Source organism: Taudactylus pleione, unplaced genomic scaffold, assembly GCF_031769625.1.
Source record: "Taudactylus pleione unplaced genomic scaffold, aTauple2 ptg000040l, whole genome shotgun sequence".
NCBI lineage: Eukaryota > Metazoa > Chordata > Amphibia > Anura > Myobatrachidae > Taudactylus > Taudactylus pleione.
In genome coordinates, this window is record NW_028284442.1 from 27,428,649 (window position 1) to 27,447,738 (window position 19,090).

General features: G+C 42.5%; 1 protein-coding gene across 1 annotated transcript in view; it reads left to right on the top strand.

Annotated features, from left to right (window-relative positions):
• DPH1 (diphthamide biosynthesis 1) overlaps positions 1-13,029 on the top strand; it is a 279,881-nt gene extending 266,852 nt beyond the window's left edge. The window contains exons 10-12 of the mRNA XM_088453866.1: positions 1,801-1,879; positions 5,578-5,712; positions 11,176-13,029. Of these exons, the coding sequence (XP_088309992.1) occupies positions 1,801-1,879; positions 5,578-5,712; positions 11,176-11,268 (307 nt within the window). The 3' untranslated portion in view covers positions 11,269-13,029. The remainder of the gene's footprint in view (positions 1-1,800; positions 1,880-5,577; positions 5,713-11,175) is intronic.
• The last annotated feature ends 6,061 nt before the right edge of the window (positions 13,030-19,090 follow it).

Genomic DNA, 19,090 nt, shown 5'->3' on the forward strand with positions numbered 1-19,090 from the left:
TTGGACCTGGGTCGTTTGTCTTTGACTACGTCCCTACAGTGGTCTTACGGCTTCCATGGCTTTGTCATCGTTGGAATGATTGGAGCACATGGATCAGCTTTTGCGGGGACCTACCACAAACTGTGGCAGCCATAATTCTTATGGTATTATACCTATCAATACGATCCTCTGGTGTCCAGGATTTCCAGATATTCTGGCATTCCTTCCGGCTGGCTTGGGTTTCTCCCTCGGCCTGGCCTTCCTGACAGTGCAGATCTCTACACTGTCAGAATGATTAGGTTATGGAATTGCTCCGCTCTGATATCCAGTTCATCCTTTGGAGTGTTTTCTGGATTATGCCTCCATTTGTCCTCCCTAGGGACTCCTTGGGAGTTAGGAGTGGTTCTTCGTTAACTCCGGGGAAAGTTAATGGAACCGCTGGTTGTAATAGCCATTACATGGTCTATTGCTTTGGCTTTCTCTCTTTCTATCAGGGAGTTTATATCAACCAGGTGAGTGTCGGAATTGGGAGCGTTCTCATGTGGCTCCCTCTTCTGGAGGGCATCTTGTTAGGGTGTGAGTTGCTCTCACCCTGTGTTTCATCTTAGTGATTTTCAGGTTCCATATTATTCTGGAACTTATGGTGCGGCCATTCAGTCCCCAGTCCTCTCGGCTGGTGTGGCCTCATTGACTGTGGTCCGGCCTCTGTGGATTTATGTGATCCATTCAAGTTCCTGACGGAAATCGGACTCCTTATTGGTGGTCTGAGATTTCTGGTTTTAACAGGAAAGGATGGCCGGCCTATGGCCATATGTTGGCTGGACGGCCTCGTATGTCTTCTTCAGGGGCCTACCCATGGGTAGGCCTTTCTGTTGTTGCTGCTTGTTTTTTTCTCGGGCCATGTAACCCTCGTGGGTGGCTCGCTGTGGCGCCTTGGCTGGTTTGCCTTGCTAGGTGGCCACCTGGTCTTCTGTCCACACCTTTTTAAGGTTCTAGGCATTGTTTTCCTTTGCCTCTCAGGATGCTTCCTTTTTGGCGGCGGATTCTCCTCTCAGCACAGGAGCGTCCCCTCCCTTGGTTGAACTGCTTTGGGACATCCCCAAGGTCAACCCTGTGGACCCCCTATGGACCCTGAAGTAGAAAACAAGAGATATGGTAAGAACTTACCTTTGTTATCTCTGTTTCTACGAAGTCCATAGGGTCCACAGGGCGCCCGCCCTGACGCACCTGGCTTCAAATGGGCTGTGTGACTGGTCACCGGTTTTCCGTCTCCCATTTCTGTGAGTATGGTTATCGAGTGTTCCAGTTTTCTCTCTTTTTTTTTTTTTCTCCTCCTCCGGCCTTTGGCTACTTACAAACTGAGGTGCCTCTGGCTGGGGGTGGGGTTATAGGGAGAGTGGACCCAAGTGCATCCTGGGAGCTAAAAGCTTTAACTGCGTGGTGCCCGGATTTGGTTCCCAACCTATACCCCAAGGTCAACCCTGTGGACCCTATGGACTTCGTAGAAACAGAGATAACAAAGGTAAGTTCTTACCATATCTCTTGTTTTTCTAGAAGGTGCTAGATTAATGATAAGTAGAATCTGAATGGTTGCTATGGGCAACATCGCCACTTCTAAAACCCCGCACTTTAGTAAAGATACCCCTTGGCATTCTGTAAATTACTGAATGGTTTCACACCAGACACTGGCGTTTGTATTGTCTGTCACGAGAATACTTGACCGAGTAATTTCTTTAGACCATTGCAACCCCTGTTTGTCACCCAGGAGCATTTAACTAGCTCGCAATATCAAACAACAAATTGTCATTTCATTCTCTGCAGGTGGGTGCAGGTAGCTTGCCCAAGACTTTCTATAGATTGGGGGACCGCCTTCTCTAAGCCGCTGCTTACTCCGTATGAGGTGAGATTCTCTGCATTACAGCTTGTTACTGCGCTGTTTCACTCTTTTGGTACCCGGCTACAAAATAAAAGAACATTATAAGAAAATGTGTTTAATCATATCTGTTTACAGCTATTGTTTTTGGGAAGTATTTTCAGCCTGGTTTAATGTTTATAGGGAACTGTTATGACAGACCTTTTTAAAATACTGTCCCATTAGGGGACAATAGACCTTTGGGGGCAGAACCGAGTTGGGGATTTTATACGAGGGTGTTAGTCTTACATGGTAAATGCACATTGTTGAAGCCTAATGAACACAATTAAAGTGATGTAAAGAAATATGAGTGAATAGATCTATACGCACACTTTCTGACAAGCATTGAATACTTTTGCTAAATGTCATTGCCTGCAGAATTCACGAACATTCATACTCTGTGCAGTACAATGGTTGTCTATGGGAGTGACCTGAGAGCATGTAGAACTCTATGGGGTAGATGTAAGAAGTGGTGTTATTTGTGTTTCCTGTAACTGCGCACATTATGTGCTGCAGTTACTGGTCCCCTGCATGTATGAATGCAGGGATGTGATCTGAATGACCGATCCACTATGCGCCCCAGTCATTATCGGCCCCCCTATTAATCAGAAAGGACACCTAAGTGGTGGTCTAAGTTATGAAACGGTCAGTGGCACTGACTGTTTCGCCCACTCTTCCTTTTGATTTCGTCCGCTAAGGCTGGCACTGCCACAGTGCTGTCCACCTGTCCCTGACTGTATGACTATGGTGTATTCGTTTTGCCTGTAAATAAAGGGTGTCGGTGGGGATTTTTGACTAGTGCACGCGCAGACTCCCTGCAAGTGCCGTTTAGATGCTGAAAGAGGGAGAATGTGATTTGCCTGAGAGATGAGTTAACCCTCTCCCTCTTGGACAGATTATTTATTCATACATCCGGGAGGTATTTGGCCCTGATATATGAATAAACCACAATAATGGACGAAGCATGGCCAGGCATTTAGCGATCAAATGTCCCCCTATGTGGCATTCAGACTTTTAAGGACTTGCTTTAAACAATCTGGTAAAAGCGAGGACAAGGTTTCAGTGCCAGTGGGTTGTTAAAATATTCTTATTTATTATTAGATATCCTTACAAAATGATGATATTAAAATAATCTATCAAAATATAAAAAGAATCTTTGCATGCGCCATACAGATATCTGTATCAAGCAGTTCACATTTCAATGCTCTGCCCATTCAAGCAGGCTGAAAACTTTTATATGCAATCAAACACGGGGTGCTACCAATTATATTTTATTCTTTAAATGTCCATTTGGTCAGGAGCTTGATGAGTCTCTTGGGTGTATCCATGGGCTTGTCTTCAGTCTCATTGCATCCTGGGAGTTCTCTTTGTTTGGCAATGAAATTAATTCCATGGGGTAGGTTTAGTAAAAAAGCTTCTAAACATGAAAAGTGGATGTGTTGCCAATAGTAACCAATCAGACTGTAGCTATCATTTCTCCACTACATCCTAGAAAATGATAAAATCTGATTGGTTGCTATGGACAACACCACCACTTTTCATGTTTAGAAACTTTACTAAAAACCCATATATCCTTTACATTGGAATTCCCCTTGTGATAACTTAGAAAATTGTATAACTCCCCCATTAGGAGCCTGGTGGTTTTGATAGGTTCATTCAAATGCAACAGGTGTGCTTCCTACCTTTCTTCCATGGCAGAGGGGTAAAGGCAACCCGACCCCCGACACAATAATAACACAGGTCTTTAGATAACAACTCTGTTTTATTAGACTGGAGCACTTCTAGTCCATATAACTGTACCTTTAGAGTTGTATTAGGCAAATGCATCTAAAACCTCAACACACCAACGAGCAGTTAAAGTCATTAAAGTAAAATAACTGTAGACCTTTTCCAAAATATCACCTATACTCCTTTGGCTAAATAGATACTCTATGTAGATACACATCCCTATTACCTACTCCTCAGTACTTAATAACACACAGCGATATCTGAACAGATTTAACTATATTATTGGTACATAACCCCTTATTACCACCAGTGTTGATTAGTTAAATGAAACTCGTTGGTGCACTTACAATGTCTTAAAACATGTGTTATAGTTATTCAAATAAATTCTGGATGAAGAGCGGTAAAATTGTGATTTCTACAGTAATTCAATCATTTTTACTTGAAGAAGTAGTAGCTGATTATAATAGCTATTCCTAATGGATTCTCTCCTTCGTTATTTATGGTATATATGTATGATTTTAAAATATTGTTTATTGTTTTATCTCTTTATATCCAGGAGACTTTGGGCGGAATTCAATTGTTTTAGCGCGCCCGATCTCCTGTCTAAAGTGACGGGAGATGTGGGGCGCTAATCAATTGATGCCAATTATCGTGCTGACAGCGCCCATAGAGGTTGGGTATAGCCACACCTACAGCTACACCTGACCGATCGAGAAAAGTGCCGGTTGGGTTCCCAAATGGTTCACTGTTCCTGCATTTCAGCTCGCCACCCCCCGAGCTGAAATGCCAGCGCCAGCAGCTGATCGCGCCCGACAGGAGCGACAATTTAATAGCTCCATCAGGCGCGAAGGGGGGCGCAAACAATTGAATTCTGCCCTTTTAAGTGTAAACAGTACATCAGATTGGACTCTTAAGTAACTATTGGCACTGCAATATATTTTAGTCCTGTAATTGGTACAGTAGATAGAATGGCTTGGTAATGGTAACTGGTCCTGGGCTAATGACTGCTCTACAATATTTGCTGGCTCTGTAGTATAGAGTGACTAGTTTCTGCAGTGATGACTGACTTTGCAATATGCGTGGCTCTATAATATACTGCAGTTACAGCCTTCTACTTATATTTCCAGATGAACTTCTGTATGATGCTTGTAGCTTAAAGTATTCCTGTCAGCAGGGCTGCTGGTTCTTCTTTACGACAGGCTGGATAATAAGATCTATATGTAATATATTCACCCACCTCCCTGGAGTCACTGTATTTTAGGACCTGATCCCATTAGAGAGCTCCCACAGTTGTCTCTGGACTTCTGCCAGCCACCTACTCTCTCAGCCTGTTGCTCCTGACAGGTCCTGACTCCATAGGCTGACACTGGGGTTTTACATTACTATCCTGGGGTACCACAATTGTATATATTTTGAACTACCTATACCATGAAATCACAATTTTATTTATATATATATATATATATATATATATATTTATTAGTGGTGAGAGGGGTTGTCTCTCACCTGAATTGCCCACATTCCTGTGGGATCAGCACCCTCCAAGGGAGGCTAGAATGAAGCCATATGCTTTCTGCATAATATGATTGGCTTCATTCAAATCTGCTTTGTCAGGGTACAATCGATTTCTCCCCAATCATGTGAATGCTAATCAGGGGCTCCCAGAAATGTGCAATCATTACCCAAACCCACCCTAGAACCACATTTATGGCTCTGCTGATTTTGAGTCTCCTGTGACAGCCATAGTGGTTTCTTATCCCTGAGGGAGCTGGAACTGCATTTGTAATAGGCCTAAGTAGGGGTCAACAATGCTGAATGTGTCAAGGCGAAAGTAAACCATATTGCAGCGTTTCTGCTGAGAGTCTCTGTAGTAAACAAATGCTACTCTATGTATTAAGTGGTGTTGTTCTGTCCTATTATATGGATGTGACTGCTAATTCATTGTATGCATTTTCTAGGCCTCCGTGGCTCTTAAGGAAGCAGAGTGGCAAAAGACCTATCCCATGGACTTCTACTCAAACCAGTCCCTTGGTCCTTGGACTGTGAACCATGAGTCTCATCGGCCAGCCCGCATCTCTGCGAGGCAAACAAAGGTGAGCCCTGGCACAAGGAACCGGTTTTCTGAACTCAGTACAAATACACTCTAGTGTCCGAGCTTTGTCTCACTTAGCTTTGCTAGCCTGCTTTCCAGCGTTGTTCTAATTCAACTTCTTCCATCTACTATCGCAACCTTTATACATCCACATTTTAATCGTAGTGTATTCCTTTTATGGTATATAAATGCTCATCATATCTGTTTTAATGTTATGTTATGTTTTGATTAAAAAAATTTTGTTGATATCCTGACAAAATGAATGTTGCTCCAAACATTCTCCCTGATTTCTGCACACCAATTGCACCACCTAGTGGTGACAGATGTGCAGTACTGCCTTTAGTCAGACTGTGACATTGCATTGTAAATGTACCTATTATGGTGACTAAGTATGAAGGATCCACTTGGGCTCAAACATGGATAGTCTCCGTATCTGATCTAACAATGGTCAATAGGTGCTGAATCTGCTCAAACATGTATACAGAGACTGTATTCTGTAGCAGAAGGTTATTACAATGTGGGTTATGCACTGAATAGTGTGAACAGCAATCTGTGGAAGGCTGAGGAATCTATATTCTCTTTCATAAAGAGATGAGTGTATTCTTAATGGATTTGCGGGAGCCTTGTGCCTGTAGGAGGCTGTACATAGAAAAGGGTAGAGGTCAGTGTAAGATGAAGGCGATAGCCAGGCGTCTTCTGCTTGGAGCCAGTTAGTTCTGCTTATTTATAATTTCCCCTAACACAGTTATTGTGCCATTTTAAGGTTTTTAAGTAGCATTTTATATTGCTGTCTCTCTGCCCTTGTGCTATTTAATCAACAATAATGGGACTATTACACAATTAGAGTTTGTTGCAGATTATACAAGGGTAGAAAGGATGACTTCATGAATTGAGTATCAGTGGTTACTGAGTAATAGCTTTCAGAACTCTAATGTACATAGATTTACATTAGTGACACATCCATTCTGTTCATATAACAAAAAGGTATATTAAAGGGAGCTCATGCTTCACGTATACAAAGACGGCAGCGTGCAGCTTCCAGACAGGTCTTCAGGAGATTTGGTCTTAAAAATAGTAACAATATTGCAGGGTGCACTATGTCATATATATATATATAGTATGTCCAAACTGCTATTTCTTATCCTTCAAGGTGTTACACAATGTATCTCCTAGGTACTAATGTATCATTAGTACCTAGGAGATGACTTTGCTGCCAGTGTGTTACTTTCATATGTAGATATATAAATTATTGGTTATCCTTTGTTTGTGATGGACGTGCTGCCCCAATCACTGTTATAGCAAGGGTTTGTCCTCTAAATACTTTTCAACAATAATATTTTGCTTTATTGCATCCCTCAACCCCCTGCTCAATCAGCTTTACTTAGTACCACTTATTTGGCCATTCTGAAGGTGATCATCATGGGAACTAGCCATAAATAAGGGGCGGAACTATGCTACACACAGTAAATCTGGACATCCCTGCAAAGGAACCACCAAAAGTGCTGTTATTGGGAAGGGAGGAGATTTAGTGAATGTATTAAAGTAGAAACCCTTTTTAGTGTATATATCCTGTTAATTCTACATTACACAGATAAATGGTAAATGTTTAGGAGCAGTGTTGCAGCCAGTGTTTTGTGTTCTCTACGCTCCTGTTAGTAATTGTACAGTTTCATTGCTGTTCTGTAACTGGCTATTGTGAAATAAACTCAGTCTGCAGAACGCAGGGTTTCCTGCCTTACTGCCTGCTAAGAGCCAGTCAGCTGTTACCTGTCCTTTGCTTATTCGTTATGGCACAAAGCAGAAATTTACTGTAGTTATAGAGACTCGCTGTGCACAAAGGTCACGGATTTTGCTTATGCCTTGCTGCCATCTGTGGACATACACGGATAACGGGTCAACTTAATATGTTGCATAGTCCATAAGAGTTCTCTGTTATATTTCATAATTGTATTACTGTGCTAGCATTGTGATCCGCATTTCACACACATACACTCAGTAGACACTATTTTATTGGGTACACATGCTCGGTAATGGAAATATTTAATCTGCCAATCATTTAGCAGTAACTGAATGCATAATAGCACGAAGACATAAGACAAAAAGGTTCAGTTGTTGTTCAGACCAAACACTAGAATGGAACAGAAATGTGATCTAAGTGACTTTGTCCTGTGGAACGATTGTTGGTGGCAGATGAGGTGGTTTGAGTAATTGGGAAACTGCTGATCTACTGGGATTTTAACACCACAGTTTCTAGGTTTTACAGGATGGTGCACAAATCATAAGACTTCCAGAGAACAGCAGGTATCTGGGCAAAAATGCTTTGTTAATGAGAGAGGTCAGAGAACAATGGCCAACCTGATTCAAGATTACCGCAAATCAAATAACAATGAGCATCTATGAATGCACAGCACGTGGAAACTAGAAATTGGATACCACATCGGGTTCCACTCCTGTTTGCTAAGAACAGGAAACTGAGGCTACATTGGGGCACAGAATCACCGAAACTGGACAGTTGAAAAGAGGAGACACTGCCTGGTTTGACAAATCTTGATTTCTGCAGAAATATGCAAATGGTATGGCATGGATCCATCCTGCCTTTTGTCAGCGGTGCAGGGTGGTGGTGTGGTGTGCAGAATGTTTTATTGTACACATTACGCACCTTAATACCAACTGTGCATTGTTTGAATGCCACAGTCTAGCCATCTTCTAATGGTTACTTCCAGCACCATAACACACCGTGGCACATAGCACAGTACATCTTAAGCTGGTTCCACGGGATGTAGTCAATAGGTCGACATTTATAATATTGACAGTTATGGTGTCGACATCATTTAAATGTCAACAGGCAACATGTCGAAATTTTCTGTCGATATTGCAGGAATGTCAACATTAAGGTTAGGGAGGTTTAGGCAGTGGGGAGATTAGTATCAGGCTGTACAGGCAGGGTTAGGGATGCCGACATTTCATGAGTGTCAACATGATGAATGTTGACATGGTCAATATTGACTTTGTAACCATGTTAACATATCATACCTCTCCCTGTTCCACAAACATGGCAAGGAGTTCAGTCACCAGATCTCAATCGGTATAGCAATTTTGGGATGTGTTCAGAAAGGAGATTTGCAGCATAAAATGTGCAGCCAACAAATCTACAGCAACTGCGTGATGCGATCATGTCACCACGGACCAGAATCTTTAAGGACTGTTTCCAGCACCATGTTGAATCTATGCCACAAAGAAATAAGGCTGATCTGGGGACAGAGAGGGAAGGTCCTGAATAGTGTACCTAATAATGTATGGCATGGGGCAGAACTATGGGAGACAATGGAAGCACCTGCCGCCAGGCTCCAGCTCTTAAGGGGCACCTCAACCATTGCCCACAATATATTCACCCCACTTAGGGCAGTAACTACTGTATGTACCCGGAGTGTACCGCCATGGCCGCTTAATACATGGCACCCCTTCCCGGCACCTGAGAAGCCACCATACACTACTGGAGAGCTCCATGTCAGACCATCAGCTGCCTTTGTCTATCTATAGCCTGCCTGCATGTGAATTGCTACATTACAGTGTCAGCGGCTGTGACGGGGGGTGGGGACCAAATTATAACTTGCTACCGGGCGTCTGGAATGAACGTACGCCACTGAGTGTATACTGTGCAAAAGTTTTAGGCAGCTGTGGAAAAAGTGTTAATTGTTTATTTTTATCAATTAACAAAATGCAAAGTGAATGAACAGAAAAGAAATCTAAATCAAATCAATATTTGGTCAACCCTTTGCCTTTATAAACAGCACCAATTCTTCTAGGTACACTTGCACACAGTTTTTGAAGGAACTCTACAGGGAGGTTGTTCCCTAAACAACCTATTAACACTTCTACTTTTGAAAGCATACTTTGCAGCATTTTCTCCACAGCTGCCTAAAACTTTAGCACTGTACTATATATATATATATATATATATATATATATATATATATATATATATATATATATATATATATATATATAATGAAATATAACAAAAAACAAGGGCGCCACCTAGTGCAATAACTGTGAAACAACACCAAAATTGTGTGAAGAGGGCTAAGAGTGAACACGTACCATGTGCATAAAATTATGACAGCTTATCTCATGTCCTTTGTGAAGATCCTCATAAGATCACTGACATCAGTAATGTTTTTCACAGTTTTAATGGCAATCCAAAAACATAAAAATAGACATACATAGTGTAACCCAGTTTACAATTTCAGAGCTTCAATATTGCAAATGAATGCCTGTACATTAGAGATAGTAAAAAAACAGCTTATCTGAGAATCCGCATACAGTAAAATACCCAACACGTTTCGTCTAGATATGTAGATAGATAGATATCTTATATATAAAATTCATTAGTCTGTCTATTTGTCCGGTTATGCATTCGGCCACTCCTGCACCGATTGGGATGAAACCAATGTGAGGTGGTGCAGATGGATCCTGGCAAGGTTTTAGGGGGGTTGGAGGTCCCGGTCAGATCTCCTGTTGCTGGGCAGAACTGTGACTCAGGGAGCCTGTTCTGAGCCTTCCACTGGATGGATTTGGCCGAAAACCTCACAGAGTGGTAACATTGGATCCCAGAAGACATACTAGGGGGTTGGGGTCCTGGTCGGACCTCACGGCGGAGTGCTCCGGGCAGAACTTTGACCCAGGGAGCCTGTTCTGGGCCTTCCACTTGGTGGATTTGGATGACATCACATAACTTTAAGATAAGATTTAAACCTAGCAATGGCGGGTATTTCAGCTAAAATTATAGCTATATATATGTATAGATATACACATACCTTAATAGAAATACATATAAACAGAGGTGTCCTTGCTCATCTAGTCTTAATACACCAGCAGTGCAAGTTTTCGGCCAAAAAAATGATGCAACAGCAGGAGTGCATCACAAATACCACTGAGCATAATCCCCAATGACATCAAAGGAGAATGCTCGTGTTATTGTGAATGATTTCTGTGCGTTTAATAATAAATATTAAGTATTTATGGTTTAAGTATATAGTAATAAATAGTTAACAATATGATGCTGTATATAAAGTGGAAGCTGCTACTTCTCCCATCTGTCATTCCTCTCCCGTCCATATCAGGATCCCTATTTCCTTTTCATTTGCTCTCTGCCCTCAATCAACTTTTCCTCTATTTCCCACTTTTTCTCTCTATTTAGTTCATATTCTCCTTTGCTTTTCCTTGTCCTCATGTAACTTCCCTTTTCCACATTTCTTTTATTTTTCTCTCCTCCTGCCATCACTTTTCATCTGCTACATTCCCCCTGCTGGGCATATACCGCCTATAATGCTTATCCCATTTCATCTCTATATAACACCTCCCAGTCCTGTCCATCCCATGACTTCCCTTTACTTCTTCGTCCCTTATTTTCTGTAACACATTGTACCTGGTACAGCTGTAACTTTTATCTGTATCATTATAGAATCCTCATCCCAGAAAGGCGCCAGCTCCAGGTGAGTGTGTAAAGACGACGGACTGCCAGTGTCAGGAAGAGCCGCGGAGCCAGACTAAGTGACCAAGTTGCAGTTTGCACTGTGAGACTCCCGGGCCTGCCTCTCCGCTGATTACTAGAGACACTGAAGTCATTTGCCACCTCCAACAAGCAGGTGCGAAGAAAGGAAATGAAACAATGTGCTACGTCAGCTCAGTAGACCTGCGAAGTATAACTCCATTAGCAGCTTCATGACACTCAAGACCAGGAGATCATCCCCTATTAACCTGTACATATTGCAGGACCCACAGAACATCGCTTCCTTACTTTATCTCATTTTACAGCTCTGCAGTATAATGACTGGGGTCAGATTGCACCCAGCTGCACCCTCTGTTTCTGTCTTGGGGTTTGCTGAGCCATACGATGTCTGCAGCTAATTAAAAGCTCTGCTTAAAAAGGGCATGCCTGAGCTATACGTTCCCCCCTCCTGCCGTTGTCTGGGAGATGAAGAATCAGAACCCACATAGCCCCCGCTATTGGCATAGACTGCAGTATCCCCTCCTGTGAGAACCAATCACCTCCTGCGTGGAGACCAACAGCACGCAGCTCTGTAATGTCTCTGTGATGGGATCACAGGCTTTAATGTTCCTTGGACCGGGCCCAGCAATCACTGTGCCTGCAGCTACTATCCAGGGAAGAGCTGAACTCGAAGGGTGTTACATTGATTGAAGTAAGAGAGCGAATAAACAACAGACAGCAGATGCAGAGTAAAATGCCTGAAAAGGGTCCCAGTCATGTGATCTTCCAAGTGTACTTAATTATTGTTATTTTTTCAGCAATAAATGAAAAACATGGTTTTCCTCTTGTGAATTGGGAACAAGGCATTAAGAACATGGTGATGTGGGAACAGCTCCTGCAGAGAGATAGATGCAGGAGAGGTAGACTTCACTTCTTGGCAGTAAATCCCTTATGACGTGGAGGGTCATATGTCTGGCTGATCTATCTCGTAGCTATGCTCTCTCCAATAAATATTGAAAGTGATGTAAGTATGCACATACTGCATACCATGTTTATTCCAAATTCACCTTTCCCTACTTTGTCTTTTCATTTGCAAGACAATTCTAGTTCTGGTATGCAAATTCAAGACACAATATAGTTTATGATGGCAGACAAGCATTTATAGTCACAAAGAATTAATATCAAATCACAGTGTCAGCACTTAAGGATTAATATCACTTAACACACTAGCTCTCACCAATGTAGGCTGAAAGCCCAATTATAACAGTCATTTCTAGAACGCTATGATTAAACGGTTCAGCGAAAGCCGCTGTCAGTTCAAAGAAAAAGGAAGGGCGATCACAGCGTTCAACGTCAGCATTCCACACAAATAACCATTCTAAATACAGAGAGGCGTCAAAGCCTCCGAAAACTTGGTTTTAAGCAGAATAATAAAAGGTGCATGTGTTTGCAAGTCACCACACTCCATCTCGCCTGTGTCCAATTCTCTATGATCTAGACAGGGATAGTGATCAACAGCGTTGTTCAGTAATCGTTTTCATTTGAAAAAAAAGTTTATTAAAGAGATAAAATAATTGGAAATGCACTACTAATTAAAGTTTAATAATATGTATTAAAACGCCAGAGGAATTAGTGGGATCAAGCTATTCTGGCTTCTGACAACCCAGTAGGTCACCAAATAATTTATAGAATATGTATTTTATACCTCAGGTATGCGCAGGCCTATGGAGTTGCGATAACACTGGGCTTGTAAATTTAGTAAATGTTCTTTACCGATCTATTTAAGACTTAAGGTTTTTTTTTTTCAATAAACGCAATTCTAATAAATTCCGTCTGAGCGTATTCTACGTTTGTTCATCAAAAGTAGGGCTGAACAAGGGATCCAAGTTGTTGGTAATTTATGGTCTCATAAGACTGTTACCGTTCCTGTCAGCATTTTAACTCTTGCCCTAGATAGAAGACTTTGTACCAGAAATGTGGGCCTGTAGCTTCAGGAAACCTATTTTTTTCATTTGAAAAGTGACCTCATAGCAGCACCTGGTGGTGGAACTCGGGCAATGTTTTCTTACTATGGCATGAAGCCAAGGATTCTATTCATTAATGTAACTTCTTTTCCAGTACATTCTTCTTTTGTTTGCAATGGTGAATACTGATGGACATACGGGATAGACTACTCATTTGGGCTGTTACGGGGAAGAATTTAGACGTGGCTCTTGAGTTCAGTATGTCAAATTTAAAAAACAAATTCAACTTAAATGACCTTTACACAGACTTTTGTCCATTGACTTCTCTTAGCTATTTTTTAGTAATGTAGTTCAGGCTATGAAAAATCATCCTCACTGCACCTACAAAGAAATGCACCCTCGTTATATATTTGGCTTTTACATGCATATCCTGTAAGAGTTCTCTCTGTGTATGCAGGCTATGAGCACATTCAGTGACTTGTCTTCTATCACTGTGCCAGCTCAGTTTTAATATTTTTAGCCTTTTTTTGGGGACAGAGGACCTGATTCAGAGCCGGACGCTCTGACCAGAGCACTCGCTCTGAATCAGGGCCCTCCTACCTAAACTTGGAGTGGCCTCCTGGCCGCTCGCATAGCTGTGAGTGACCACCCACAGCATATGCGAGCGGCCAAAAAGATGGTCGCGATGGTCAAGACCATCGCGACGAGACCATGCGGTAGGGTCTCGGTGACCGCAAGCCCTGGAGTGATTTTGGCTCTATCAGAGCCAAAATCACTCCCACTGACATCACTAGTGATGTCAGTGGGGCCGGACCCAGACGGTAGGCGTTCCCATGGGAATGCCTCCGTCTGGCAGCCACGCCCCCGGCAAGCCCACCAAAGGGGGCGTGCTGTCAATCAACATCGACAGCACGACCCCTTTGGTGCGAGACCCGGAGCGACGGCTTCCCCGACGCCAGCTGGGTCTTGCGCATGCGCACGACGGAGCAGCCTCCGTCATGCGCACTAGGGCACCATCGACCCGCTTGCGAGCGGGTCTGAATCAGGCCCAGATTCCTAACATGTTGTGAGAGGGATTATTGCACATTGACTAGATTGGCAGTGAGCTCTGAGATGAGATGACGAGAACATGGGAATTTGAGATGAAGCAATATCATCTTTACTGGATGCTGAGCTCTGCAAGTAGAACTGGAGATATGGCAATGTCATAAAAACTATGTAAAGTAATTAGCAAATATTTTTATGCATTCGGCCTTAAAACTTACAGTAGATAAATATAGGGTTGTAGTACCTTTACTAATCCTGCTCCTATGCCAGCGCCTCTCAGTAATCTACAGCATTGATATAAAGTAGGGAAAAGCGCACAGGTATGCCAAATAAAAGAGCAGCAGTGAGATTAATGTTATGCAAATGATCCTGTTATCAAATGGGGTACATAAGTATTAAGCAATTGGTTCTTCTGCAGTTTATTTAGAATTTACTGGAAAATTTAAATAAATGTCTTAGTGAGTCTGTGTTTCTATATGGAGGGGTTTTGGTGGAGTTTCAGGTTTTCTTGCACAGCGGTTTGTTCCTAAAATGTAAAGTTAGAATAGTAGGCTTTACCAAAAACGTATGCTAGGATCACAGTGCATCCTAGTTTAGCAAGGCCTATGCACCACACATGATGGCTAATCGTGGCCACTTAATGACTTTGCAATAATATATTGAACCTGTTTATCATCCACCCTGAAATTATTCTGAGGAGATTTTATTCAGATTGAAATGTTATCGTTCCCATTGGCTTCCTTCCCTGAGAGATCAAATCCATATAGATCTTGGGGTACCAATTGGGGCACATGTTATCTTATTGACGCCCAATAACCACCACCGCTAACTTACCTTAGGACAGCCAAACACTTGGAGGATAGTACTGACTTAGTGTAACAGCTCACAGTATCCTGATTAGAAGCATCATTGCCGAGATTGTAGACTATGCTGTGCCAGGGGCTCTATCCAGTCTTCTGTTGGTGAAAATGTGGTTCCCAAAATTTCCTGAATCAGGGCGCCCTAGAGCACAGGTTCTCAAACTCGGTCCTCAGGACCCCAAACAGTGCATGTTTTCCAGGTCTCACATAATCAGCAGTGACATAATTAGCTTCACCTGTGGATCTTTTAAAATGTGTCAGTGAGTAATGAATACACCTGTGCACCTGCTGGGTGACCTAAAAAATGTGAACTGTGTGGGGTCCTGAGGACCAAGTTTGAGAACCACTGCCCTAGAGTATCAGAATTATTTTCATTGCAGTCCTAGGCCAAAAGTTTCTTATTAAGACGTTCAGCAAAGATTATTATATTATGTAAATTGTGCTGACTTGTCAATGAGTTCTGTGGTCGTGGACAGGGTGGCTTCTCTGTTTGTCCACATACTTTATGATTGCAAAACCAATACTGGTGGCTGCCAATCACATTGACCATAAATAAATTTGATTTAGTCTTGGACCACCAATCCATGGCACCTCTGCAAGTGCCCCTCGGCACCCAGTTTAGAAACCACTGAGCCAGAAAACTAAACAAAAACCAGCGTCAGTACAATGCAACTTAAATTTAGCGGAAAAGAATGACCAAATATACTGTAGCAAAACAAAAGGAGAGTTATAACAGGAACAGCTTAGCACAAGGAAGTAATATGCTTCTGAAGTTTCCACAGATCTGCAGCCTGTCTTTGGGGAATACAGGATGCTCTCCTTTGTTTTGGCCAGCCCTCCTTATCTAGGGAACGCTGATTAGAAAAGGGGAGTCTGCTGAGCAGGAGCAGAGAGCACAACTGGGAGAAAGGTGGCTGTTAAACTGTGCTGCAGTGATTCCCTGGTTCATTTTGGGTTGCGATTTTGCAGTATGAATGTATTACTCTTTCATAAGACTGCTATAGCCATTTGGTGAATTGGTTACTGAAATACTATTCTGTTCACACAAGAAGCACTGTCAGGAAGGGTTAAGGTTGCATGGACATCCTGGAAGTGTCCAGTAGGTTGATAGTCACTCTTGGTTAACTCAAAGAGCACTCAAAGCTGGCTGGCTCAGGATAAAGGGCATCAGTGAGTATGGTAATGAGGGCCTGATTCAGCGTGCACTGCTGTTCGCAGATTTAATTATCAGGAATCGCGCACACGCAGGACCCCTCCTGCGCATGTGCAGAATGGGGACAGCCTGCGTTCAGGGAAATGGCATGTCGCCCCTGTTTACCGGGAGTGGCAAGGCCAGGATCTGCATCCATGGATGCAGATTTCTGGCCCCGCATGCCAGCCAGCCGATGGTCGCAATGGCAACCCCCAGACCGCAAACTTGGCCGCAGCGCTGGGATCACAGATGCAGCAGGAGATGTCAGACACCTCTTGCTGCATTTGCATTGTAGCAAGGACGGAATTGCAAAGCTGCTGTATCAGGCTCTGCGTCCACGTGGTTAGTCCTTTTTGTAACTTTGCCATTGTGCAGTAAAACAATGTGGCAGTGTGTTCTTTTTATAAATTAAAAGTGTGGTTTAAAGACTATTGTAGATATCTAGGATAAAGAGATCCTGACTGCTGTGTCACGTACAGACAGAACGAACTTGTACATTAAATTCAATGTCAACAGAGAGAATATAATTCCAATCATTATATATAAAAAAATAAATTCACTGATTTTTAAAAAGAATCCATCTGCACCAGTTTGCTTTGCAAAGGATAGTGGGTTAAATACTCAACATTTTGTGGGCATAAATTACCAACAATATTCAGAAAGTTTTTAAACCTAAGAGTGAACATATTGTAGAACACAGGTGTGCTTGTACTGTATATATACCTGGAGTATAAATCATCTGGATTCCTACCAGATGTTTCCAAGTAGTTCATAATGTTCTGATGCCCAATACTTTCCCAGACTACATTCCTCCCTGTTCTTTGCTGCAGTGTGGGGAGATCTAAATCTTTCTCAACTGGTTCCTGGCTGAGACTTATGACTAAACACTTCCTTTTAGGGAAACTATGCTGAAGATTTATGTACAGTATAGTCAGAATTACCAGTAGTGTCATGTTATACAATGTCACTGACAGATGTATTTCCTATATTTCCATTTACTATGTGTCTGCTAGATTCTGAACGTGATGAATTACATATTTTTTGTATAAATGAATTATATACATCTGATATATTTACAAAAAGGTCCATCGTCAAGAAGATATGTAAACTTTTTTACTGTTTTATTTTAACTGAAGTAGAAGAAGAGGTAAATTTTCTTAATAGAACCACCTGCATGTCAGCAGTACATAGCAGATACATTAGCTAGTAGAGTGTATGGTAAGCTCCTATATTTACAAGCCATCCGCAGTCCTCATACAGACAGCCATCACTGCAGTGTGTCTCCAGAAATAATTTCCTTTCATATTCACAGTGAGAATAACCATTCTCAAGGATGATTTGAAAGCCTCTGCTAAGTAGCAGTGGGGAATTCCTAAAATGGGCTTAACAGCTGGTGGCAAATAGGTTTCATTTCTGGTTCAATGGGGATGTATTTCTTGTTTTTAATTGTTGAAAAATGCTTTCTATTAAAGTGTTTTGAGGCTAGACTGCCTCTGTGCTTAAACCGCAGTCATTCGACTGTTTAGTCATTCAGATTGTGTATAAATTGCACATGAAAACTTATACACGTATGAAAAGAACCACACACCGGTAATCCAAATTCATTGGAGCCAGCATTGACAGTCAGACCACCAAGGCTCAATGCAGAAGTGTTCAGTCGCATAAGAGAAAAGTTGATGGTAATGGAGACTGAGAAGGGATTCAGTATGATTTACCGCCGGCCGTAAGGCTCAAATCGCGCCAGCAGCAGTGAAAATCCCTATCGTCGAGAGGTAAGTATTGACTAACCTATTCTCCCAGCTAACCCTCCCTTAGGTGTGCCTACCCCTAACCTCACCCCCAAGCGCCTAACCCTAAGAGCGGTGCCTAACCGTAACCCTCCCCCCCAAGTGCCTAAGTCCCCCGGAGCAGTGCCTAACCCTCCCTTCCCCTAGCCTAACCCTAAACTTCCAGGGGGGTGCCTAACCCTAAGTCTCCACAACCCGCCCCCCCGCGCAGCTGTCCGCGCCCGGCTTACCTTCGATCGGTAAGCCGGGCGTCGGGCTCCCTGCGTAAGTAAAATGACAGGTGCCTGGATTTTGACGCCTGTCATTTAGCCCTTGCCGGGATTAGACAGTTGGGAAGCCGACAGTCCGGATTCCGTCCATCGGCTTCCCCTGAGAAGGTACCTCCTGCATTTCATTGGTACCTAAGCCTCTTTTCCTTGAGGACATGCCTTATTGCACCCAGAATAGACAGACAAGCAATCCATCAGAACTAAAGAGACTGGCCAACAACTGAAGCTGCAGACCAGGCCAAAGGAACCGAAGGCCTCAATATTACAGGACAGGGACAAGAGCACAGGTTCCTTTCCTGCAAACCAACAAAGCACTATTGGGCCATTCCGCAGATGTTGCAGCCAATGCCTTCGCATGTGTGGGCATTATACAGTAGTGGTTGCCAACGGGACGAAGAGTTGGTTTATTGCCATTTTCGGCCAGAAGAGATTGATCCTTTATCCACACAATCACCAACTGGACTAACTACACTAAAATAAGAAATATCCTTGGAAGAAACCTTGTTTTCCAGCAGGATTATTATCTGTAAAAGAAAGGCTAAAATTCCAACGGTGCGCAAGTGATGCTATATCAGTGATAATAAAGTTTTCTTCTTTCAGGCGTGAATTTGTTATTAATTTAAATTTTAAACATTGGATTATGTAGGTGTATTATATTAAACGTGCACGGTTTTGTACATTTGTTTAAAAGAAAAAAGTAATCTAAGTAGATTTGGGATACAAGCAGTTGAGATTTGATTACTATGGAAGTGACACTTATACTAATACT